At 33.9% G+C, this 27,174-nt stretch overlaps 1 protein-coding gene and 2 long non-coding RNA genes across 6 annotated transcripts in view; 2 read left to right on the forward strand and 1 right to left on the reverse strand.

Moving 5' to 3' along the window:
- Positions 1-1,041, forward strand: part of LOC132611525 (probable phosphoinositide phosphatase SAC9) — a 28,935-nt gene extending 27,894 nt beyond the window's left edge. For all 4 annotated transcript variants that reach the window (XM_060325947.1, XM_060325949.1, XM_060325948.1 and 1 more), the window contains one exon: positions 496-1,041. In XM_060325947.1, coding sequence (XP_060181930.1) covers positions 496-777 — 282 coding nt within the window. In that variant the 3' untranslated portion in view covers positions 778-1,041. The remainder of the gene's footprint in view (positions 1-495) is intronic.
- A 12,918-nt stretch (positions 1,042-13,959) lies between these two features.
- LOC132611526 (uncharacterized) lies at positions 13,960-23,757 on the reverse strand. The gene is made up of 3 exons (XR_009571705.1): positions 23,373-23,757; positions 21,247-21,408; positions 13,960-18,241 (listed from the first exon to the last, which is right to left on the reverse strand). It is a non-coding gene; the product is annotated as an uncharacterized LOC132611526 (long non-coding RNA).
- LOC132611527 (uncharacterized) lies at positions 14,621-18,006 on the forward strand. The gene is made up of 3 exons (XR_009571706.1): positions 14,621-14,771; positions 15,361-16,890; positions 17,874-18,006. It is a non-coding gene; the product is annotated as an uncharacterized LOC132611527 (long non-coding RNA).
- Positions 23,758-27,174: the final 3,417 nt, after the last annotated feature.

Below are 27,174 nucleotides of genomic sequence, written 5' to 3' on the forward strand. Positions count from 1 at the left end.
TGTTAGTCTCTTAGTTACTGAAGATCTATTACATTGAGTATAATATGTTTGTCTTCGAGTTCAACTAGAATTTGCTTCATGGAGAAGAAAAGCATCTAGACATCCTTGGTGAACATGCCAAAAAATAGAAATTCAAGCTAATGTTGTGTTGGTTTATGACCACTAAAATCACATCTTTAGCTGAGCGATAAGGACTTTCTTTCCTTCTATGTGTAGTAAGAGTTCTTGGGCTAAGTAATTCATGATAATACTAGATAGGTCACCCCAAGACAGGACGGAGACCCAAATCCCTCCTGTTTTCTTCCTTCACAAAGGGAAATGTTTTCCAATTGGCACACGAGATTGATATGGTTTTTAATGTATGAACAAGTTTGTTGAGCTGTAAAAAAACACTTGTCTGGTTATTTCTACAAACTGTTATCTGGTTTCTGTTATACCCATATGATGTGATTTTCAGCAGTTACAGTAGACAATTCACATGACAATTATCTACAGGAACCACACAATATGGTCACTGTTGCTGAATACAGGCTGCCAGAAGTGAAGGCGGGGACAGCAATGTACTTTGATTTTCCTAGACAAATTAGTACTCGTCGAATCTCATTTCGGCTTCTTGGAGATGTTGGTGCATTCACTGATGATCCATCAGAGCAGGATGATTCGGATGCTAGGGTCCGGATTGTGGCAGCAGGACTCTCTTTGGCTAATAGAATCAAGTTGTATTATTATGCTGATCCTTATGAGCTCGGAAAATGGGCTAGTCTTTCAGCTGTTTGATTATATTAGGATAATCAAACCAATTAAGTTACCGGTTACATGATTAATTTTGTATTTTAGGAGTCTTTATTCTTGTTGCTTTCAGGTGCTTCATTAAAACATTATTGATTCATTTCATGTTAATTTGTATAGGAGAGAGTTTGAGTTTCCATTGTTAAATCCTGTATAATTTGCTGTGGCGGAAGAGAACATTTTGCAAGTGTTGGATGTATAATTTCGAGCTTGTATGAAGAAGATATAACGGAGTTTGCGATACTAACGAAATTCATCTATATTACTATAGACTGTAGAAGTGTGAATGCCACAGTTGAAAAGCTAAAAGACCTAAATACCCTTCCAAATATCCTAAATACCTTATAAAACAATAACTAAAAACACCAAATTTGTTTGGAGGGATGTAATTCTTACCTTATCAGATTAGAACGGGGAAAAACATCCTCTGAAGGCTGGCATTTTAATATGAGAATGAAGCCTTGATCACTATTAATGTGGAGGATTGGATATGGGTGTGTCTTCCACAAATGGAGAACAGTTCTTGCACTGCCTAATTAACTGGTAGAAAGAAGCTTAGGTAAGAATTGATAGACTAGTATGTATAGTAATCCTCTCTTCCTTTTTGGTGGATTGTTGTTCCGGAAGGGCAATAAAAGTTACCTTTCTAAATATGCTTTTCAAGTGCTTAGCTTCTGCTAGTGGCGAGGCGGCAAGGCAATTAAGTTCAGTTGGAAGTAGGGGTGGGTGTGGTATTGTATGGTGTTGGGTACTTCGATTTTATGTTTTTAAAAATATTATACCGTTACCATACCCAATTAATTCGGTATGGTTTGGTATTTTAAGTTCGGTTTCAGTATTTTGTGGTATAGTAAATCGGTAACCATGATTTGTTCGACTTCGACTTACATATGATTATATGAGAGAGAATTATGTTTTTGGTTTTTCAAGAAACATTTCAATTATATTATACAAACACCTTACATATGTAAAAATATTCAAAAGAAAGTACAAACAATTCCCTTCGTTAATCAATTACACAAAAAGTGAACTTTAGTCATATAGAGTAGTCAAAGTTCCAACGTCTAAACATGTGATCGAATCAATCAGGTTTAGCAGCTAGTAAAACTTAAAAGGAGCTTCAAGAAACCATTTCGAGCCAACTTTGTTAAATGGTACATACCATATTGGGGATTTCTTTATTACAGATCCATGTTACAACATCAGCAACTTATAGCAGCGTATTTCTAACCTTTTAAAAAAAAAATTGTATACCAGATACATGTGATTAAACTAACTAATTTTAGCAGTCTGCAATGAAAGAGCTTCAAGAACAAGTAATTATAATTATTGGACCTACCAATGTTTGCCTCATTAGGAGGTAGAAGTACAATTTAGTGAAGGGTTCCTTAGGCCTATAATAGACCCAAAAGTTTTGCCATAACTTTGAGCAGATTTGTGTATTGTAGGACAAAGAAATATGTGACCCTTTCTTTCTAATTTTGGAAGTTGTATCGATGTTCTTTTGGATGAGCAATTCGGACAAATAGTCTTTAATGTGGTTACTAAGAAAATTTATGCTCGGTCTTTCTGCCTTTGGTCTTCCGAGCAAATTTATGATTGTAGGACAAAAATTAACCTAAGTATGCCATTCTGGTCCAAAAATTAATTAACAAAGGATGAGCTGACTTACTAATTAGTTTTATTGAGGACATTATTCTTAGAATTGTGTATCGTTATGTCATTTTAACTGTGAATCAGATGTGGTCAACAATTACAAAAAGTGACTACTATATCTCTGTTTATTGACTGATAAATCCTCCTCCTTTTTTCTGTTATGCCTTAATTCTCTGCATAGTTGCTTTTGCATTGTCCTAACCTGGGATAGTTGAGTGATGACTTGAAATGCAGTATGTTTTAACTGGAAATAATTTTCATGTTGTAGGAGGTTTATGTACTTTAGCTTTATTGAGCAGGTGCTGGAAATAACTGGAAATGTAGTATCACTAAAGTGCATTCTGTACTTTAGCTTCATTAAGCAGGTGCTGATCTAACTGTTAAAGGTTTTTTTTTTTTTTTTTTTTTTTTGCATCAAACGAGTCTAAATGAAAGGGCTAATGCACTAGGATATTGGATTTGCAAGTATCCAAAGCCAATTCTTGATCTTGATGCTCCTAGACACTGTTACTAGAAACTGTTAAGCTGAACAAGAAAGAAAGTGTTAGAAAAATATTATTTTCTATTTAATATCTCAAAAATAAAAGAACTATTTCTATAACAGTTTTTATTGGCTTTAATACAAAGACTTGATTCTATTTTATTAGCCTTAATTGTAGAATTCATTTAACATTTTCAAAGGGTATTATTATATTCAATTTGTTAATTAATGGTCTTAATGGTCAAATATTATCTTTATGGTTATTTACCACTCTTAATATTTTGGACGTTGGCAAATGATTAATACATTGGACGTTGGCATATATCCTTCCTGTGCTCATGTTGTTGGATATGGGAATATCAAGAGACAACTTCTACTATATATATTTCTATGTCCTTTCTTTTGTGGATGAGACTGAGATATAGAATACGATAGAACAAAACATACTTCCTCTCGTATATTTTAGTATAACACTTTATCATATATTTTATTGTTGGGTTGTATAAGATAAATCTTTGTTAGATTCTGACTCCTAGTTTTGTACTAGAAGAGCTTGTTGAATCCTGGGGGATACACCCATACCGGGTGAAATATTCTTAAGGACAGTGCCATTGGCATGCCTCAAGCCACGAAGAATTCTCTACAATTGTTCGTGATGAAGAGAAGTCCTTACAAGTGTTCGTGATGAAGAGAAGGTCCTTACAAGTGTTCGTGATGAAGAGAAGTCCCTACAAGTGCTCGTGATGAAGAATTTTTCGTAAGATTTCCAATAATCTTAAGGATATTTCGTACTCTATTCTTACAGAAAATTGAAAGAGAATAATTTAGTACAATCTGTCTAAGTTCCAGGTATGTTTTTGCTTGTACTAGGATGCGCCTAAGATTATGTTTAAAGATTTTGTGTAGTTATATAATTCAGCATATGGGGCATAAAATTTTATTTATTTAAGAAATTTACTTTGATGTTTGAATATGGGAGATACCAAAAGAGTTTAGCATGGGGGTTTAAAATAATGAGATTTTATGGTGAAAATTTGTTGTTGGATCACTAGTGTGTGATATCTCAAAAGGACACTAAAATGAAATATGGAGTATTGTGATAGGCCCTTGAGACTTGATATTATGTCATCCGCAGAATATATTTTTTGATTGGTCATCTACTCATGCCTATATTTTTTATTTCACTGGATTCTCTTGATTTAATTGGATGATTCTTCAACTATTCTTTTTCGTGTACATCTTATGAGTTAAATGTGTTGCTCAAGGAATATTGATGATGTGAGACTTTCGACTATTATTGATGGTGATTTCATTGATTATACAAAGCTATAATTATCGGATCTTCGATGAAATAAAAATTATTTTGTTTGTGGCAAACTAAGTCATCATGCCCATCATTATAGCAAAAAGATTCCGAGAAATAATGTCGCTAAGTAAAAAATAAGTTTGATTAAGCGGATGATATAATTGTTGTGGTCATTCTCAAGCGAATTTTGTGGCTAATGTGAGAAATTGGGTGTTAGACTTTGATGGTACTAAGCATATTTGTGCTAACATAATTTTGTGTTTTACACCCAAGTTGAAGAAGAAGAATGATTTCTTTATATTAGTGATTCTAGGACTACTCAAGATCTTGGAATGAAAAAGCTCTTCTTACTAAAAACATTAGCGTTCATTGAGGTGGTACATGTTCCTAATATTTGAACTAATTTGATTTCCATGGGATTATTAGGAAAAGTGGGGTAAAAGTTTCATTCGAATTTGATGAAAATGTAGTATATTTACTTGTTTGATTGTTTTGATTTATGACGTGATAAAAGAAGATTTTTCAAAGTCACATTTACTGAAGTAACGGCTACATTCATTTCTTAAAATTTTGTTAATGAGGCTTTAATGGAATATCCATTTTCCTTGAATTACAATTGTTAACAAACAATGTGATAATTAGCTTTGACTTTTCGTGTTCTTTTCCTGTTATCTCTTTAATCTCTCTCTAGCTTTTCTGATGACTAGATTATTTGCTTAAACAATCATTGTAAATTATAGGGAAAATACATAAAAAAAAAAACCCCAACGTATAGCCAGATTAATTATGACACACCCAACCTTTGCGGACGATCTATTACCCTCCAGTCTTAATTTTTCAGTATTTTAGTACCATTTTCAACTGACGTGGCAAAAAAAAAAAAATATGGCGAGTGAAAGCAGTAAAAATATTTTTTATATTTTAATAAAAATTAATTTTTAAAAATTTATTTACATTTTATCCTCTCACCCACCACCACCCTCCCTTTCTTCCACATTTCAATTGTTAAATGCAATTTATTTTTCTCTTTCTTCTTTTTCTCTTTCTTTCTTCTTTCTCCTCAACCACGGCCGCCACCGCCGCCACACCGCCGCAGCAGCAGCAGCAACACCGGAGTAACAGCAGCAACACCGCAACAACTGCAGCAACACCGCAGCAGTAGCAACAACATCACCAATATGAAAATGGGTCTGACCCATTAAAACATAATGCCATTTCGGTGGAGGAGATATTTTGGTGTTTGATTTGCCTTCAAATGAATGTGTGTGTTAATGGAGGAAGAAAATGGGTTGAATGTGTGTGTGTTAATGGAGGAAGAAAATGGGTTGAAGAAAATGGGCTTTAATGGAGGAATAAAATGGGTTGAATGTTTCTTGAAAATAAGCTCTTTATGATTGATGATTAAATTGAATGTGTGTGTTAATGGAGGAAGAAAATGGGTTGAATGTGTGTGTGTTAATGGAGGAAGAAAATGGGTTGAAGAAAATGGGTTGAATGTGTGTTTTGAAAGGAGGAAGAAAATGGATTGAATGTGTGTGTGTGTGTTAATGGAGGAAGAAAATGGGTTGAATGTGTGTGTGCTAATGGAGGAAGAAAATGGGTGATGGATTTCTTGAAATGAAGAAGAAGAAGAAGGGTTTAGTGATGAAGAAGACAAAATTAATGGTTTAATGGTTAATTAAAGGTTAATTAGTGTAAATATAATTAATAAAAGAAAAATTAAATGAACAAAAAAAAAGGAAAAGTGTCAGTGACGTGGCAGCAGCGTGGCACCAATGTGGTGGAGAGTGTGCAACACTCTCCACTGTGCAACCGGGCTTCAATTTTTTTTTGCTACATCAGTAAAAAAATGATACTAAAATACTGAAAAATTAAGACTGGGGGGTAATAGATCGTCCGCAAAGGTTGGGTGCGTCATAATTAATCTGCCTATACGTTGGGGGGTTATGTATTTTCCCTAAATTATAGCATACTACTTACTTTGATGAAGTTGCAATGTATGTGTTTTAGTAGTCTGGATAAGAAGCTATATTTTTTAGGACAATATTTCTAAACCAAACGCATTTGAATGGATTTAATAAAGCTATAATATTGGACAGAGAATTACTATCAGAACGTTGCTATGAGAACGTTAGCTTGTGACCATTTCTTCTCTACTTTATCTTTGATATGTTTTGGAGTATAAATTTATATGTCACTCATATACAAATTCGGATACCTCATAAGAAAAATCTTTTATGAATTGTGAAAGATTATTCATTGGATTAAAATATTTGGAAATGTGGGGGTGTCTTGTTAGTTTTTATGCTAAAGTGGATCTCAAAATCCATTAGTGGTTATGTGTTTACCCTTTGTGAGGGGGTAATAATATGAAAATCAGCCAAATAGATCATAATGAAATTTAAGTTTGTGGTTTGAAGTTGGCTGGTAATGAGGCTAAGATACTTCTTAGTGAGTATTGAGGTTGAGATAAAATCAACATGTCTATATATTGTGGTTGCCAAGCAACATTAGTTGTAGTTGAAAAATAATTTTTTCAATGGAAATAAGATGCATTCATTTGAGACATAATATGATAAAGCAATTGCTAGGAGATGAAATCATTTATATATAATTGTGTGAAGTCTGAGGTGAATTTAGCCGATTCACAAGACTAAGAGAAACATCGAGGGGAATGAGACTTTTGTCATTTGAGAAGATTAACAATGATGGTAACCCAACCTATGTGATTGGAGATCCCATGAATTAGGTTCATATGGGTAATAACAAGTCATTAGTTAATCAAAAGTGCACTATTAAATTATGTTTCTTCCTATGATGTGTGAATATAGTGCAATTACTGCAAGGCAAAGTGAGGTTGAGTTATAAACTCTTAATCCATTACCATATCCTTTATAGGTGGTGTATTGCTCTATAGAATATACTTGATGGGTGAACCTATATGAGTGTGGAGTGGTGCTGCTCCTATGAAATTGTGACAGATTTCTAGAGCACTCATGAATACCAGGACACGCGCATGGCCTCTTAGCGTAAAACCGCGATAACGACAAAGATTGTGCAAGTATAATGTGATAGAATAAGACTCTAAGCTTACGAAGAATTTTTGGTTCATAGAAGTTCTAAACTTCACCAATTGTTCTGTAAGTTTAATATTGTTTTATTTAGGTCTGGTTCATAGTCTACGAGACAGATTCGATGCATTGTACTCATATATATATAAACCCAGCAAAACTTCTTGTTTTTATTTATTTTATTATTTTTGAGATATATGGGGGATTGTTAGAAAAATATTATTTTCTATTTAATATCTCAAAAATAAAAGAACTATTTCTATAACTGTTTTTATTGGCTTTAATACAAAGACTTGATTCTATTTTATTAGCCTTAATTGTAGAATTCATTTGACATTTTCAAACGGTATTATTATATTCAATTTGTTAATTAATGGTCTTAATGGTCAAATATTGTCTTTATGGTTATTTACCACTCTTAGTATTTTGGACGTTGGCAAAATGATTAATACATTGGACGTTGGCATATATCCTTCCTGTGCTCATGTTGTTGGATATGGGAACATCAAGACACAACTTCTTCTATATATATTTCTATGTCCTTTCTTTTGTGGATGAGACAGAGATAGAGAATACGATAGAACCAAACATACTTCCTCTCGTATATTTTAGTATAACACTTTATCATATATTTTATTGTTGGGTTGTATAAGATAAATCTTTGTTAGATTCTGACTCCTAGTTTTGTACTAGAAGAGCTTGTTGAATCCTGAGCGATACACCCATACCGGGTGAAATATCCGTAAGGACAATGCCATTGGCATTCCTCAAGCTACGAAGAATTCTCTATAATTGTTCGTGATGAAGAGAAGTCCTTACAAGTGTTCGTGACGAAGTGAAGATCCTTACAAATGTTCGTGATGAATAGAAGTCCCTACAAGTGCTCGTGATGAAGAATTTTCCATAAGATTTCCAACAGAAAGTAAGCATTACGCCATAATTCTGCAAGTAGGAGTTGAGTGACTTTTACAAAGCAGTGTGCAAAGAAATCATACAACAAGTAAGAGTAACAACACCCTTCACAAGCATTAAGACAACCAATACCTAAAATGTACATGATCTTTTTAGATTTTTAAAAAATAAATAGATAGACAACTTAATGTGAGGATTACTATCCTAATGGGAGCAAGATTCTCCCAAAACAAAGCCATGACTCAGGATCATATTCATATGTTCTTATCATTGAATCCATTTGTACTTTAGAATTATTATTAAAAAGTGAAGGTCTATTTAAAAGATAATAATTTTTCACAAATGTCTAAGTTCAATGTAGAAAATGCGGAGTTTTATTCAACGCATAGAATCTCTATTGCATTAGCCTTTGCTATAAACGACGCCATAGATACTTTTTTCCGTGAGTGGCCATCCATTAAGGGGATGTTTACCACTCATTGCTAAAGGCTGTTAATCATCATCAACTACGCATTGTTCTTGATTGTACACAGAGTATGAACTCTTGCTAGAGGAAAATACGCCATTATTACCCATTCAAATAAGAAAAAGTTAGATATTATCATGTTACTTGAAGTTTGACGAACAATCTTCAGCAATTACATGAGTAGTATCTAAGATACTAGATGGTCCCAACTATTCAAATCTTGTGATACATGATTAAAACTTCATTTTTTTTTTAAAGAAACGATACATTGGTTGAAATAAATAGCTTTGATTTCAAATCCCTCAAATGGGAAGGTTCAAGTATTCAAATGTACACACTTAAACCCAAATTTATTGCATAAAAGGTACCAGTTGACAAATTTTTAAAATCATCAAAATCAAAATGACAAAAGGATCTGTTTTGTTATCATTCTAGATGACAAATTTTGTGAATCAACTTAGCAAGTCGACCAAGCGCAGTCAACTTTTCCCTCTTCGTCTGCCAACATTTGCTCCATGTCTTATGAGAAACAATGCTACTTGTCAAGTAAAGAACAAATAAAAAGGTAAATTAAATTTTGTTTACATAATATCGTTACAACTTTTTCTTACACGAAGGTGAAGGGAATTCTTGCAATCTCAAGTACAGAATAGCAGCGGAATATAAAATTTATTGCTTAATCCCTATACAAGATCTATGTGTTTCAATCAATTCGACAAAAGGATCAGATTACTTACCTTTTGATGCGTGATTCCTCGATATACTTTCTGCCAAAAATGAACCGTAGGTGCTGCTCGAAAACAAACGACCACCCTCTACCAGTATTCACACAAGAATGATCACAAATAGACACGAAGTGCTAGCTTCAAGTTTTGGGGTATAATTTCGGGTTGCAGAGCTTAAGTCGGCTATCAGAATTTAGGTCATAGTTATTTCGAAAATAACTATGCAAAAGGTTTTTCTGTATACTAAAATATTAATGTCTCTCACTATTAATAGTGATACATTCATCCTAATAATACGAACCATAGCTCATGTAGAGTCCTAACTGATTAGGATATCTAATTAATTAAGATCCTAACTAATTAGGGATCCTTACTTGATTAAATATTTCAGCCTTTAGATAACTGTTATCTATATTTATAGTTATCGAATAATATAAGTATAAATCTGAATTACATTTTAACCATAAAATAAATTCGGATTACATTATCTAGATAATGCAATAACAAAAATATGAATTTATATATTCATAATATATAAATACAAATTAACTAAAATAACCCCAGTCCGTTCATCACATTCTTGATGTGCGACCCAATAGGTTTATATTACGTTGGCAGTAGAATTAATACTATATTAATTTTACAAATCATAATTGGTCTCTAGCAAGACATTATGACTAACCCAAGTCATAATAATTTAAAGTTCGTAATAAGCTAATTAAATAGTATATGTCATAGTCCTTTTGTCACACGATATTTAATTCTAACATAAGGCATGTATAGTGTCATCCTTATATTGTTCAAATATAATTTCCCGATCCCTTAGTAAACTGATAAGTCAAATAATACTGATAACTCTTTCAGTTCATCTAAGCACGACCATTCATTTCTCAGTCTTACTAATCGAGAGGCCCAAAAGATATCTCTCTCAAAGAGAGGGACAAATTCCATCTTTAATAATCACTATCCTCCACATAATTCACATTATCTTCAATCATACACTTTATGATTATCTGGTTAAAGATAACGTTTTTGAATGTCAAAAAAAAAGTTCCTTATGTAGGATTTTGTGATAATCTCAGGTGTGAGGATTAATTGACATAACTATTATGAGAATCACTTATGACACTGATTCATGTAGTGATCCCATAACGGGTCTATCCAGTATGTTATTCTCTAACAAATACCTATGAGTTTAATTTGTACCGTACACATAATTATTTCATAATTATCGATTAAGCTCGTACTAGTGTTATATCATTATAATCAAATTATAAATGATTAACTAGGGATATATATTATTATATGAAACGTGAAAATAATATAATAATAAGAAATATAAAATAAAACTTCTTTTATTAATCTAAAACATAACTAACAAATAAGGTCCATACAATGGCCTAGAGCATAACCACCAACAGAAGGTTCTCGACAACAACAAAAATCATACCAAAATTTGTTCTAGGTAAATCCATCAACTCAAGAAGGTATACATAACTATATCTGGGCTAATATTTGAGCAATGGATAAAATTACACCAATAGAATTGAATTACTGAAATGCCGCCAAAAGGGAGGCTCCAAGCCTACTTATGGAAAACCTTTTGTCGCTCAAGAAATCTCCGATTAGAACAAGTTTTTGTGATCAACACTAATTTGAGGGAAGCATATATAGGAACACTTCTATGAAATGCATCTTGAATACTATGGAAATCCAGAGAATAATAAAACAACAATAGATATTATTCCATTAATAATAGCTTCATGAATTTCTTAACAAACTTTAAAAGGTTGTAGTGGTGCAAACAAAAAGCTTTAATTATAAATCGTTTAAAATATCCCGCTTTCATTATCATTTCTAACAATGACTATAGAGATGTGGCTATGTGTTATTTACAGGAGAATCTGCCAACACCAACTTTCTGGTAATAATTTTAGCAAAGAGTAAGGGGAAAAAAGTACTAAAAAGAAGACTATGGATTTATTGATGGCCAGAACCGTGTGAAGATGCCCAAACCGTTAGCTTGAGCTTGTCAAAGCCATATATGCAAAACGGTAGAGGTAATTGAATTAAAGACACAAGTATGCCGAAGAAAATCCTCTGAAGCAACAACGAAGCTATCTAGACTCGGTAGATTACTCAAATCGCAATACAAAAAGAAATGTATTACTTCTATGACGTAAGCAAGAATCAATTGTCTTTGTTATAAACTCATCAGACCCCAACATTTGATTACTTTTAAACTAATCTGAAACCTACGAATCATATAAATGCAAGAATTTTCTTAGTCATATATGTTGGATAAATGCACAAACCGAAAGGTGACAGAAGTATGACATTGATTTAAAATAAATCATTTGCAGTTACCTCAAACACAGAATATATGTACTCATGAAATGTTATAAGTTATAAACATCTAACAAAAAGATATGTAACTCAATATTCTACTGAAGTGACTGAAGCACAACGGTTACTGACCTGCGCTGGCCCTTTGTCCAATCAATATGTCCCAATATTGCGGTGCTCCTGATATGGCCTTGTAAATTCACCTCCATTATTTGAATCACTATTAGAGTTGTTTGAATTCACTCCAACACTCTGACAAGCATCCCACATGTTCAATACACCCAAATGATATTAGTTTCGAAAGCAATATGGTGATGTACCTAATAACGACTTGTACCATGAGTAATGCAATAAACTAGGCACAAGCATCACCATCTAAGTATCTATGAGACGACATGCCCACTTTCTTCTTCCATTTATTATTTTTCCTTTCCACTTCTATGGCACAAGATTTGTCAATCTTCACTTTTTAAGGTCCCCTAAAAGTAAAGTGAACTCTCACAATTTTAATGGAGATCTTCTTCCTACATACGCATTATTGCATCACTAGATATTCCAAACTTCACCATCCAATAAAAGTTTTATAAAACAATGTTCGCCGTGTCAATTGAAGATTCAAAGACAAAATATTTTCACGAAAAACTTGCGCAATTAGTTCTAAAAATTGCAAGGAATCCAAAATTTAACAACTGTTGTGCAATCATTAGTGGTTGCACATTTTCACCTCTAATTAAAAACTTAAAAATTTAAACATGATTGCTCTTCTGTTCTTATCAGAAAGTCAATTCTTGCCTTCAGGAATTGTGCAATTATTATTATGTACAGGGGATTGTAACCCCATTGATGGCTAGCCATATTCTTATCCCTATCTTCACGAAGGCATAAGGGAAAAATTAAGGAAATGAAATAGGCATTTGTCAAGAACCAATAAAGAAAACTATAAGTTCAATTCAAAAGAGTAGATCATGTTTCATGACGTTCAATTCAAAAGAGTAGATCATGTTTCATGAAGTGGTAAGAAATCGTAGTTGCATAGAGATTGTCAATAACAAAGAACTTAGAGTACCTTATAGACAAAAACACTTGGACGACATTGCTTTTCCTTTCCCTCTAAACTTTCAGTATTTTGCGTTTTCCCTATCAAATTTTTCCTTCTTATTAGTACATTTGTAGCCAATTATTTGATTCCTCTTTCATAAGATATCACATCTAGTAGTTCAATATTTAATCATCTAAGTCATTAAATTCTTCTCCATTTATAGCTTTCCTTTTGGTTTGCGAAATAATAACTTCTCAATAGCATGTGACACTACTTTGAAGAGAGCGTTGTAGTGACAGAAGTTCTCGAGTGACTTTTATGCATGCTATATTACAAATTTATACAGATAGATTAAATAAAATTATGTGAATGAGGGAGAAGATTCATTACCCGATGGGTATAGCAACTAAAGTTAACAGGAAAAAGGTCCAATAACCAAAATTTCGGCAATGTTCAGGACAACTCAATATATAATGCATAATATATATTGTTCAATAATTTTTTTCTAGTAAATGTCAATAATGTATCCTTTTTTTGATAACCCGAATGTCAATAATGTATCTTTAAAATGCTTAAATGACGAATGTTCAAGTAATAGAACCTTTAAGGAGAAAAATGATATAGAAAACTGCTTAGTTATTTTGGACATTTCAAAAGATACCTTGGTGGAAAAAATACGGAAGAGCCATAAACAAAAAACCAAAGTTGATTTTTTTAAGTAAAATTAATAAGTGAAGCCAGACAGAGTATCCATGAAATAAAATACTGAGTGAGAAAAAGAGACTAATTTGGGCTCTAAAATCGGTAGAATGTACGAATCTCAAGGGAAAAATGAAGCAAACTCTGGGAATCGAATTGAAAAGGATGAATCATAGTTAAAGAATGCAATTTGTTTTTCAATAATTGAGACTGCTGACCGACAAACTGTGAACTTGTCCTATGAGGAATATAGTCTTAGAATCTCTACCTAAACCATGCGATGAAAAATCTTGTCTAATTTGCTGGATTTTGAATGATACCCAAAATAGAAATACAATTTCCATATCGAAATATAATTAAGATGAATCTGTTTTATCGATGCGCAACAAAGAATCTCTTTCTAGGTTTTACATAAAAATAAATACCTAAATTTGATAACGAAATATAAACATGAGACCAATTCAACATATACTCATAAGAGTTTTTTTTTTAGAGAAAAAAATTAAAAGATACACATAAATTCAATTCAACAATTATCTCACAAGAAACAAAAAGAAAAAAAAAACACAGATACACGTAGATGGAGAAACAGAACAAAAAGCTAATCTTTTGGGAACAGGGTGGATACATATTGAAGAAATAGGGGAGACGAATGTGAATCGAACACTGAAAACCAATAATTCCCAAGACCACGCGACTGTAGAGAAAAACAACACGAAGGAAGTCCACCTATTTCATCTTTTGTCTTCACTCTTCAGAAAGGACTGATCCACCTACTGCGCATACCAATTTAGGGCAAACAATTGCAGCGGAAGTCTCTTTCGTTCTATTGACAAATTCAAAGACAAAAATTAGTAACATATCAGAAAAACATGGAAACGAAGAGACAAGGCCAAAGAAATTTGATATCTACAGTACAGAAGAACAGAGAATAGAAAGAAAGTGGGGATAATGAGCTTAGAAGGACACTGAAGTTTTCAATTAAAAAAAGGGGACAAGTGGGTCCCGTTTTATTTTTCTTTTTTCTTTCCCCCACTTAAACAATAATTAGGGAGAATGGGGTCATATTATAATATCCAAAACTTTGAGGAAGGGAGTCAAATTATATTATCACAACTTTGAGAAAAAACCCAAAATTATAAGCGTTCTTCCTCTCTCACCTGTATCGATTCAACACTCCAAAAAAAACAAAAATCTCTTTCATTTTTCTACTCTCTGTTCTTTTTTTTGGGATTTTAGCTAAAGATTCACTTCAAGATTATCATCTTGCCAAAATATCAAGTAAATTTCCTTTATCTTGTTTACTTCAAACTATTAGAACTAGGATTTAATGAAGAAGATAAAGATTATGAATTTTGATTTTGCTCTTGTTGGTTACGATTTTGTTATTATCATGCAAAATTTTCCATCTCTCAATACTTCTTTTATTGTAATTAGCTACGATTTGGTTGTATTAAAAAGAAAATTGTTCTGGGTTGAACTTTAGCACCAACTATATTATTTTGGGTTGAAATTTAGCACCAATATATTGGTTGTATTAAAAAGAAAATTTAATTGGTTCAAATTTGATACAACATGTCCCTAACCACTTTTTCAGTTGCTGGAACAACTTCTGTAGTTGTTCTAGCAACTGCAACAATCATTGGAACAGATGCAAAAGTTGTTAACAAACTTTGTCGCTTCTAATAGAGACCTTTTAACAACCGATTCTGTGAGTTCTCTTCCGATCAGCTGCTTAGGCATAGGGCAACTTTGTTTATTACTGGCACAACTTTAGAAGTTGTGTTACAAATACAGTTGTTGTTCAACTTTTTTTTTTTGGTATTATTAAATTGTATCATTTACTAATTTTAACTATTTTTTTGTGTAGATAAGATAAAATGGGCCAACATAAGAGGAAGAAAACCATGTCACCTTGTCCTGATGCTAGTAAAAAATCTAGAAGCTTAGCTGCTGCTAGAAAACAACTTATTGCACATAATAAAAGAGATATCACATTAGTACATAAGCTGACTTATGAAGCAGCCCGAGCAAGTGAGACTCTTGCTTATGCCCCTTTGGAGATGGTGATACCTTTAAACAATGAGCAATTGATTGGTGAAAAATAAACTCTTAAGAGTAGCGGTGAAAAGTCAGGTGAAGAGGAAAAATGTGGTGAGAGTGCAACTGAGCAATCAGGTGAAGAGGAAAAAACAGGTGAGAGTGCAACTGAGCATTTGGGTGAAGAAGAAGAAGATACAACTATGGTTGGTGACATGGGTGGTAATCAAGTTAGAGAAAAAATAAATGAGAATAGCACATCAGCTAAGAAATTCGATGAGGATTCGACGACAACTACATTAGAAAGGATAGAAAATAGAAAAAAAAACAATGACAAGATCAAGAGGATGCTAAATCAGTAGCCGTTGCTGGATCAAGTAATGATACTAGTGGTGGTGATAATTCAAAGGGTACTGGATCATTAGATAATAATAGTGATCCCAATGCTCTTTTGGTTCCAGAATGCATGAAGACCATTTCCATTGAAAAGTATGGATTTAAGACCCACTTGAATATGTCTGGGCCTATGATTAAAGGATCAATGTGAGAGTCGGCTTTGGAACTCAATTTGTTGAGTTTAGAAAGTTTTTGATCGATCAACGTATTTAGTATGGTTTCAGAAAAACTTGTAAAGATGTAGCAGTACATCTCCCAATGAAGTTGGTGCACGACCTTCTTCTTCGCCGAATTTTTTGTGAAAAGAAAAAGGAAATTTGGTGTGATTACAATGGCTTGTCTATTTGTTTCGGCATCAATGAACACTATCATGACTGGACTTCGATCCCATTCTCTCCCCCTTCTTAGTCAGCAGTTAGCAAAGTTGAAGAAAAGGGTACAAGTTTGGTAGATATAGTGGGGAAGTCTGTTGATGGTGATGGTCTCATTGAGAATATGAAGGATTCAAACTTGACAAAAAAATAGAAGGTGGCTGTGAGTGTGGTTTGGTTCTTACATAGCATATTATGTGCAAAAGTTACAAAAAAAAAAAAAAAAAGGTAGACACCAATTGGTTAAAAATGGCGTCGAACCAAAATGTATTTGATTCATATCCATGGGGTCGAATAAGCTTCAATCTTACTATTGAATATATTTTAAAAGAATTGAATCCAACCAAAAACCAATATAACCTTTGATGGTTTTGACTTAAATTATTATTTTGATTTTATGTACACTAAACTGCATTTTACTTATTACATAGGCTTGGGTATTTGAAGCTATTCCGGCAGTTCAACGGCTAGCTTAGGATGCTTCACTTGAGAGTTCAAGACCAAGAATGATTAAATGGTTGTCCGCCAAACCATCAAGAAAGACTAACTCTAACTCGGCAAATGTTGATCCTCTTGATCAGGCAAGAAAAGAGGTAAGAGTTTACATCTAAATAATTTCAATTGTGTTTTGCAATAGTGGGGACATCAACTACAGTTGTTGGGCAACTGAACTTGTTGTTCCCACAACTGCTTCGATTTTATGTTGGTAATTATTGTTCTTTAGTAAAAACAAAGGCATTATTAAGTTTACAGATACCCCATAATTAAACGGGAGATTTGATACATGATACAACTTAAAATATTTAAGTTTCTTCCCTTGCTTCAGAACTATGTGCATATTCAAGTTTATCGTTGATGTAACCAGTTGGTCAATCCGTTTGATCTGCTAATGTAATGTTTCTTTCAGTCACTTATACTCTCAGTTGAAGTTTTAAGGACTCACTTTTGCACACTTGCCTGACTTTAAATGTTCAAACTTGATTGGTTATACCTCTTATTTCTTTATTTTTCTTTACTTTAGTCAAAATTGAATGCAAATGGAAGTAGAAGTAGAAACTAATCCTTCGTTTTTCCAGTACTCCAAATAAGTATTCTCTCTTTCCTGAACAATAGAAAGTTATCTTGTTTAGGATCTTTCAACCTTGTGCACCTTTTGCTGTTGGGTTTTGCTTGATCTTATTCCATGATTTTTTTTTTATATAACGTTAGATAAGTGCTTACCTACCCTATTTAGAAACTTGCAATTACTTCTGTTTTCTCCTTCTTCTTGGACTCATTGGTGTTATAGTGCTTATACACTAGGGAGTTTAAGAAAGCTTCATGCATTACATAATTCCTTCTCCCAAATGATGCAACTTTGAATAATCATAACCTACTTTCAATGGAACTGTAACCTTAACCTTAGACCCAACTTTCCCAATTGCCACAACATCCTTTTCATCAACTCCTTCATCTAAGGGGTTATCAACAGTAATGGGCCTAGAAATGAAATTTAGCTGATTTTTATTATTTTTTTGTCCTTTCTTGATGGGTTTTTGTGTTTACTGAATATTCATACTCATTTTCTTCATTGCAGATTCAAAATCAGATTGTGCACCCTTTTCTTTTTCCAACAAACATAGAGAAAAGGATGGATTATATTTAAGATATTACGCCCTTTGAAGATAGTTTGGATCAAAACATTGATATTTTAAAAAGCTGAGTTGGCACATGTAACAACTTTATAAATAGATAAAATTGGTGGTGATGAGAGTCTTGAGAGAGCTGGTGGTGAGAAGAGTGTTGTGAGAGATTATGGTGTTGAGTAGATGGTGATAAATATTGGTGCGCAGAGAGCTACTATCCAAACCATTAAACCACGAGTGGACTTTAATATTTGTAGATCCTTTGGTGGGGCAGGAGAAGACACGTATGTAGCTGATCTTGGTAGGGAAGTAGATACTCCTGGAGTGACAAAAACAACAAGTGTGAGTATCTCCAAGGTCCCTTGTTGTTGTGAATGCAAAAAATATTGTGATAAGCATAATGCCCTTTTGGAGGCAATAAATTCATTTTCCGTGAAGTTAGAAAAGCAGTAGCCAAAGAGGAATAGACTTCCGAGCTACACAATGCGATCTCTTTTTACTCCCGAAATAAGGAGAAGGTTGGCCATAAATACCAAGGCCAAAAATGCAAGGACAGAGAACAAATTGAAGGTGAATCTGCACAAACCTCTTGCCATGGAGAAGATAGAGGACTTTAAAGACTTCCTTAGTAAGAAGGAAGAGGAAAGAAGAATGTATTTGAGTGATGAATTCAATTACCAAGACTTGGAGAACATGACTGATCCAAATTTCTCATTTGAGTGCAAGATAATATCACTAATCTTTTTATTATATTTTACAATTTAGGATAGCTTCAATTGTTCAACAGCTACTACAGTTGTCCATCAACTGCAGCAGTTGTTGGACAGTTACAAAAGTTGTTGGTTACTAACATTGAACTGTCTATTGATTTTATCTTTTGCAGCATGTTAATGAGATTTTTTCCCTGATGCACAAGAGACAGATTTGGTTCACCAGGCATTACAACCAAACAGATCTAATTTTTTATTTGAACTTTTATGACAACTTACATGATAGCAAGTTGTCATAAAACCTTGTAGCCATCAATCAAAACCTTGTATCCAATGAGCAGTGAGGCTCTTGCTTATGTACCTTTGGAGATGGTGATACCTTTAAACAATGAGCAATTGATTATTGAAAAATAAACACTTAAGAGTAGTGGTGAAAAGTCAAGTAAAGAAGAAAAAAGTGTTGAGAGTGCAACTGAGTAATCAGGCGAAGAGGAAAAAAGTGGTGAGAGTGCAACTAAGCATTCGGGTGAAAAAGAAGAAGATAGAACTATGGTTGGTGACATGGGTGGTAATCAGGTTAGAGAAAAAAGAAATGAGAATAGCGCATCAGCTAAGAAATTGGATGAGGATTCGACGACGGCTACATTAGAAAGGACAGAAAATAGAAAAGAACAACGACATGATCAAGAGGATGCTAAATCAGTAGCCATTGCTGGATCAAGTAATGATACTGGTGGTGGTGATAATTCACAGGGTACTGGATCATCAGATAATAATAGTGATCCCAATGCTCTTTCGGTTCCAGAATGCGTGAAGACCATTTCCATTGAAAAGTATGGATTTAAGACCCACTTGAATATGTCTGGGCCTTATGATTCAAGGATCAATGTGAGAGTCGGCTTTGGAACTCAATTTGTTGAGTTTAGAAAGATTTTGATCGATCAGCGTATTGAGAATGGTTTTAGAAAAACTTGTTTTGGTCACTTTATAAACTTGAAGAAAGATGTAGCAGTACATCTCCCAATGAAGTTGGTGCACGGCCTTCTTCTTCGCCGAATTTTTTGTGAAGAGAAAAAGGAAATTTGGGTTGATTACAATGGCTTGCCTATTTGTTTCGACATCAATAAAATCGCTATCATGACTGGACTTCGATGCCATTCTCTCCCCCTTCTTAGTCAACAGTTAGCAAAGGTTGAAGAAAAGGGTACAAGTTTGGTAGGTATAGTATGGAAGTCTGTTGATGGTAATGGTCTCATTGAGAAGTTGAAGGATTCAAACTTGACAAAAAAATAAAAGGTGACTGTGAGCGTGGTTTGGTTCTTGCATAGCATATTATGTGCAAAAGGTATAAAATAAAGGTAGACACCAATTGGTTAAAAATGACGTCGAATCAAAATGTATTCGATTCATATCCATAAGGTCGAATAAGCTTCAATCTTACTATAGAATATCTTTTCAAAGAATTGAATCCAACCAAAAACCAATATAACCTTTATGGCTTTCCATGGGCGTTCGTGGTAAGTAATTAAAATGTTCATTTTATGATTTTGAGTTAAATTATTATTTTGATTTTATGTACACTAAACTGCACTTTACTTATTACATAGGTTTGGGAATTTGAAGTTGTTCGGTAGTTCAACGGCTAGCTAAGGATCCTTCACTTGAGAGTTCAACGCCAAGAATGATTAAATGGCTGTCCGCAAAACCAGCAAGAAAGACTAACTCTAACTCGGCAAATGTTGATCCTCTTGATCAGACAAGAAAAGAGGTAAGAGTTTACATCTAAATAATTTCAATTGTGTTTTGCAATAGTGGGGACATCAACTAAAGTTGTTGGGCAACTGAACTTGTTGTTCCCACAACTGCTTCGATTGTCTAACAACAATTGAAGTTGTTCCATAACCACAGACAACTGAAATAACTGTTGGTGTTGTTTCTAGATCTTTGAATCTATGTGTATTTTCTTAGAAGTATTTGAAAGATGAAAAGTTCATCATGACATATAAAATTAGGTTGGAACATAGTCCATGCCATTTGAGATTCCCATTTTAAGTGGTAATCTCAAATGGCATAGACTATGTTCCAACCTAATTTTATATGTCATGATGAACTTTTCATCTTTCAAATACTTCTTAAGAAAATACACATAGATATAAAGATCTAGAAACAACACCAACAGTTATCTCAGTTGTCTGTGGTTATGGAACAACTTCAATTGTTGTTTGACAATCGAAGCAGTTGTGGGAACAACAAGTTCAGTTGCCCAACAACTGAAATTAGGTTGGAACATAGTCCATGCCATTTGAGATTCCCATTTTAAGTTACCAACTTAAAATGGGAATATCAAATGGCATGGACTATGTTCCAACCTAATTTTATATGTCATGATGAACTTTTCATCTTTCAAATACTTCTTAAGAAAATACACATAGATATAAAGAGCTAGAAACAACACCAACAGTTATTTCAGTTGTCTGTGGTTGTGGAACAACTTCAATTGTTGTTGGACAATCGAAGAAGTTATGGGAACAACAAGTTTAGTTTCCCAAAAACTATAGTTGATGTCCCCACTATTGCAAAACACAATTGAAATTATTTAGATGTAGAATCTTACCTCTTTTCTTGTCTGATCAAGAGGATCAACATTTGCCAAGTTAGAGTTAGTCTTTCTCGCTGGTTTTGTGGACAACCATTTATTCATTCTTGGCATTGACCTCTCAAGTGAAGGATCCTTAGCTAGCTGTTGAACTACCAGAATAGCTTCAAATGCTCAGTCCTATGTAATAAGTAAAGTGCAGTTTAGTGTATATAAAATCAAAATAATAATTTAACTCAAAACCATAAAATGAACATTTTAGTTACTTACCGTGAACGCCCGTGGAAAGCCATAAAGGTTATATTGATTTTTGGTTGGAATCAATTCTTTAAAAAGATATTCAATAGTAAGATTGAAGCTTATTCTACCCCATGGATATGAATCGAATACATTTTGGTTCGATGCCATTTTTAACCAATTGGTGTCTACCTTTTTTTTGTATCTTTTGCACATAATATGCTATGCAAGAACCAAACCACGCTCACAACCACCTTTTTTTTTGTTTGTCAAGTTTGAATCCTTCATCTTCTCAATGAGACCATCACTATCAACAGACTTCCCCACTATATCTACCAAACCTGTACCCTTTTCTTCAACATTCGCTAACTGCTGACTAAGAGGAGGAGAGAATGGCATCGAAGTCTGGTCATGATAGAGAATTCATTTATGTCGAAACAAATAGGCAAGCCATTATAATCACACCAAATTTCCTTTTTCTTTTTACAAAATATTCGGCGAAGAAAAAGGTCTTCATTGGGAGATGTACTGCTACATCTTTCTTCAAGTTTAAAAAGTGACCAAAACAAGTTTTTCTGAAACCATTGTCAATATGTTGATCGATCAAAACCTTTCTAAACTAAAAAAATTGAGTTCCAAAGCCGACTCTCACATTGATCCTTGAATCATAAGGCCTAGACGTATTTAAGTGGGTCTTAAATCCATACTTTTCAATGGAAATGGTCTTCACGCATTATGGAACCAAAAGAGCATTGGGATCACTATTATTATCTGATGATCCAGTACCCTTTGAATTATCACCACCACCAGTATCATTACTTGATCTAGCAACGACTATTGATTGAGCATCCTCTTGATCATGTCGTTGTTCTTTTCTATTTTATGTTCTTTCTAATGTAACTGTCGTCGAATCCTCATCCAATTTCTTAGCTGATATACTATTCTCATTTCTTTTCTCTACCCTCCTCAGACCCCACGTTGTGGGATTAACTGGGTATGTTGTTGTTGTTGTATTTCTTTTCTCTCTAACCTAATTATCACCCATGTCACCAGCCATAGTTCTATCTTCTTCTTCTTCTTCACCCGAATGCTCAATCTTCTTCTTCTTCTTCACCCGAATGCTCAATTGCACTCTCACCACTTTTTTCCCTTCACCTGATTGCTCAGTTGCACTCTCGCCACTTTTTTCTTCTTCACCTGAATTTTCACCACTATTCTCATGTGCTTCTTTTTCACCAATAAATTGCTCATTTTTTAAAGGTATAACCATCTCCAAAGTTGCATAAACAAGAGCCTCACTATCTCGGGCTGCTTCATCAGTTAGCTTTTGTACTGTTGTGGTAGCTCTTTTATTATGTGCAGCATCTTGTTTTCTAGCAGCAGCTAAGCTCCTAGATTTTTTACTAGAATCAGAACAAGGTGACCTAGTTCTCTTCCTCTTATGTTGGCCCATTTTATCTTATTTACGCAAAAAAAATAGTTAAAATTAGTAATTGATACAATTTAATAATACCAAAAAAAAAAAAAAAGTTGAACAACAACTGTATTTGTAGCACAACTTTTAAAGTTGTCCAACGCCTAAGCACCTGATCGGAAGAGGACTCACTGAATTTGTTGTTAAAAAGTCTCTATTAGAACCGACAAAGTTGTTAACTACTTTTGCATTTGTACCAACGACTAAAGTTCAACCAAAAACAATATAGTTGGTGCTAAAGTTTAACCCAGAACAATTTTCATTTTAATACGACCAAATCGCAACTAATAACAATAAAAGAAGTATTGGGAGATAGAAGTTTTTGCCTGATAATAGCCAAATCATAACCTACAAGAGCACAATCTTTATCTTCTTCTTCTTCATTAAACCCTAGTTCTAATAGTTTGAAGTTAACAAGATAAAGGAAATTTACCTGATATTGCCGCAAGATGATAATCTCCAAGTGAAACTTTAGCCAAAATCCCAAAAAAGAACAGAGAGTAGAAAATTGAGAGAGGGTTTTTTTTTCTTTTGGAGTGTTGAATCGATACAGGTGAGAGGGGAAGAAAGCTTATAATTTTGGGGTTTTTTCTCAAAGTTGTGATAATATAATTTGACTCCCTTCCTCAATGTTTTGGATATTATAATATGACCCCATTCTCCCTAATTATTGTTTAAGTGGGGAAAAGAAAAAAGAAAAATAAAACGGGGCCCACATGTCCCCTTTTTTTAATTGACAACTTCAGTGTCTCTCGGAGCTCATTATCCCCTGTTATTGAAGGAGGAAATTAGAAGTGCTGCAATAGGACTGCAATACACGTGTTTAAAGGAGAAGAGCAAATATATGGAATCACCAATGATAAGCCCATGGAATCACCAATGAGATAAGCCCATGTGTGATTGGAAAACAAAAGATGGGCCATGTGAGCAATACAATTTATATGGCTTTCGGTACAACTGTTCAATGCAGTGTTCGTCCTCAAGCTTGTTCCCATAGAAGAACGCAAAGCATGCTAACTATTACATATACAATTTAATGGAGGGTTCTTTATATAGGTCCTATAATTAATAGACCCCGAAGTTGTTATGAGACAACAAGAATTCGAGCCATAATAACAAAAAAGAAGAACAAACGATTTTAACGTGGAAACCCTCAAGAGAAAGAAAACCACGATCGTCACCACTCTTATTATTCAATGAAAGATGTTTTTCAAGGATACATAATTATGAAGGAAACTCATGTATATATACCTTGCGAAAGACCCTAAACCTAGTAGTAATTGGACCACTTTTCCATGTAGGAAACAAACGATGTTTCAGAAAATTCGGCGCAAACTGGTCCTTATATCAGCCCCCTGCAACCCCCTGCAGTCGATCCTAGGAACTGGTCCTTACATCGTCCTACAAACATAACAAAAGTTAAGAAGCCTTCGGTCTTCCGAGCAGATTTATGATTGTATGACAAAAATTAACCTAAGTATGTCCAAAAATTAATTAACAAAGGATGAGTTGACTTACTAATTAGTGTTACTGAGGACATTATTCTTAGAATTGTGTATCACAGACTGTTCAAAATAAAGATTGATTAAGAAATAGTTTTTTCTTAAACAAGCAAAATGTTGTTAACTGAAATTGTGACTGCCATCTGGGGATTTACCTAACGATGGAGTAGTTTGATTGGTCCTGTAACAAAAGATTCTCTGATCAAATCTGTTAACAGTGATATTTTGTGAAGCTATATTATCAAATTTGCAGAATACGAGATAGGGAATATGGATTCTTTCGCATCTTGATTCAGTTTTTGAAAAAAAAAAAACGATTCAATCAAGAAAAATGATCATAAACCAAGTTCGAGTTGAGCTTCCATGGACATTCTCCAAGAATGTTCAGTTTGAGAGAGAAATCATAGAGAAGGAGAAGATATTTTGTTGAAAGGAAACTGATCTTCGATTGATTGTATTGAATGTAAAATGTTGTATTTAATTACATAAGTGCTGATTAGCTATCTAGGAACTAATCCCAACCAACTAGTGACAATTAACTAACAGCTAATAACAAACTAAGCGACACTGAGCCTACCTAACCATAACCAAATTAGTAAATAAATATTACAATTCACTTTCAATTCTTAATACCCCCTCAAGTTGGAAGTGTGGGAGCACAACCAACTTGTCTACTATAGTGGAATGTTTGATTCCAGTGAGAGCTTTCGGGAGTGTGTCTACAAGTTGACTTGTGGTAGCAATATGATGTAGAGAAATGAGGCCTTCTTGCTATTTTTCCTAACAAAGTGACAGTCCACCGGTATGTGCTTGGTCCTCTTATTAAAAACTGAATTCTTACTCTGTGTAGGGCTGAATGACTGTCATAATAGACCACAGTAGGACTAGCGAATAGTACTTCCAATTCTTCCAATAGCATACTAAGACAAACTAACTCTCCAAAACCTTTCTCAAGGATATGTATTATGTTTCTTCAGAGGACATTGAGATTGTTTCCTACTTTTTAGATTTTCAACTTATTGGACTGTTTCCTAGTAGGACAATATAGCCACCGATTGATTTCCTTGAATCCAGGCATGCAACTCAATCTGAGTCACAGTAGGCCCTCATTGTGCAATCCTCATCCTCGAACAAGAAAATCCCAGTATAGGGTCCTTTATTAGGTATCTCAATAACTGAAATGTTGCCTTTAGATGAGGTTCTCTGGGGTCTTGCATAAACTAGTTAAGGAATTGCGCACTAGAAGTTTATATCTAATCTGGTATTAGTCAGAAAGTTCAATTTGCCAATCAGTTTCCTGTAATATGTGGGATCTGCTAAGGCAGTCCCCTCCTTAGCTCTAAGTTTTGTGTTCGGGTCATGAGGTGAGGAGAAATAACTGTGATTCATACATGTAATCTTTCAGCAGGTCAAAAACAAATTTCCCTGCAAATGGGGCATGTTTGGCTGGGTTTGGGCGGGTTGAACACGGGTTGAACAAAAACGGGTTGGTTTTCAACCCACCCATATTTCATGTGGGTAAAATATGGGTTGGGTGATAAATGGGTGGGTTGGTTATGGCTTATCCTATATTCTATAAGAGTACTATTATTTCAAGTGTAATATTTACAATTTTTTCGTTTCTCAAATTAAATTAATTTTTTCATATATTTATAATTAATTATATGAAACTGAAAATACGGGTAAGGAAAAATTTCTCATCTATTATACAAATTCTATAAAAGTAAATTTATGAAATAGACAATTCGCGGGGGGGGGGGGGGGGGGGGGGGTAGGAGCTAGTAGTGGGGTGGGGGTTAGGGTAGGTGTGGTGGGGTGGGTAGGTGGGGGAAAGGTGTAGGTGGTGGGGTGGGTGGTTGAGGGTGGGGTTGTGCGTTGGTGTGTTCTTATTGATCTGGAAAATATTTTCCCTCAAATTTAAAAAAAAAATCTCATATTTTGAAGAAAATGATTTGTTATTGGGTCTAGTGTCTTTATATATGGATACACATATTTTACCCATATTTGTCCATATTATTATGAGTTAACAATAGACTGAAGTCATAATATTTACCCAACTGAAATATAAGTGATCCAACTCATTAAAATGTGAGTTAAATGGACTGATTTTCTAAATATGGTTTGAAATTGTCAGCTCTACTTGAGATATAATTTCTCCGGTCTTTGTATAATATCTCTTATTTCAAGAAGAAATGCAAGTTTTCATGTCTTTAATCCTGAAACACATATTTGAGTATAAAATGAACGAAATTAACTTAAATACAAGTAAACCAATAAAAAAAAAAGGCAAATATACCTAAAATATGCATTTCTATCCTTGTATCAACCTTTTGTATATTTTAGAAAAGTAATTATTATTTTATTAAATAAATCGACAACGTCTATGGAGGACAATAGTGAATAACAATAAAAAAGACCCAGGGAAGCAATATTACACTCATAGTCGGATTCTCTAAAAATATTTCCAACAAACTCAGTCAGTCAGGTTTGCCAACAAGGATTTTTCCGATAGATTCTTTGCGCGTGAGTGACTTCGATAAACATCTATTACCGACAAATTCTTATGTCGAAAAATGAAGAGATGTTTATAGTGTCAACTATGTCGATGATAACTCAAAACATTCATTAATACTCGTGTATTGGCGTGTTATCTAACTTTCAGTTCACATCAGTAAGGTGAAGTCTTGATTCACCTGTCCCATTCTATACATTTAAGGGGTTATTAACATCATT

Source organism: Lycium barbarum, chromosome 9, assembly GCF_019175385.1.
Source record: "Lycium barbarum isolate Lr01 chromosome 9, ASM1917538v2, whole genome shotgun sequence".
Lineage (NCBI taxonomy): Eukaryota > Viridiplantae > Streptophyta > Magnoliopsida > Solanales > Solanaceae > Lycium > Lycium barbarum.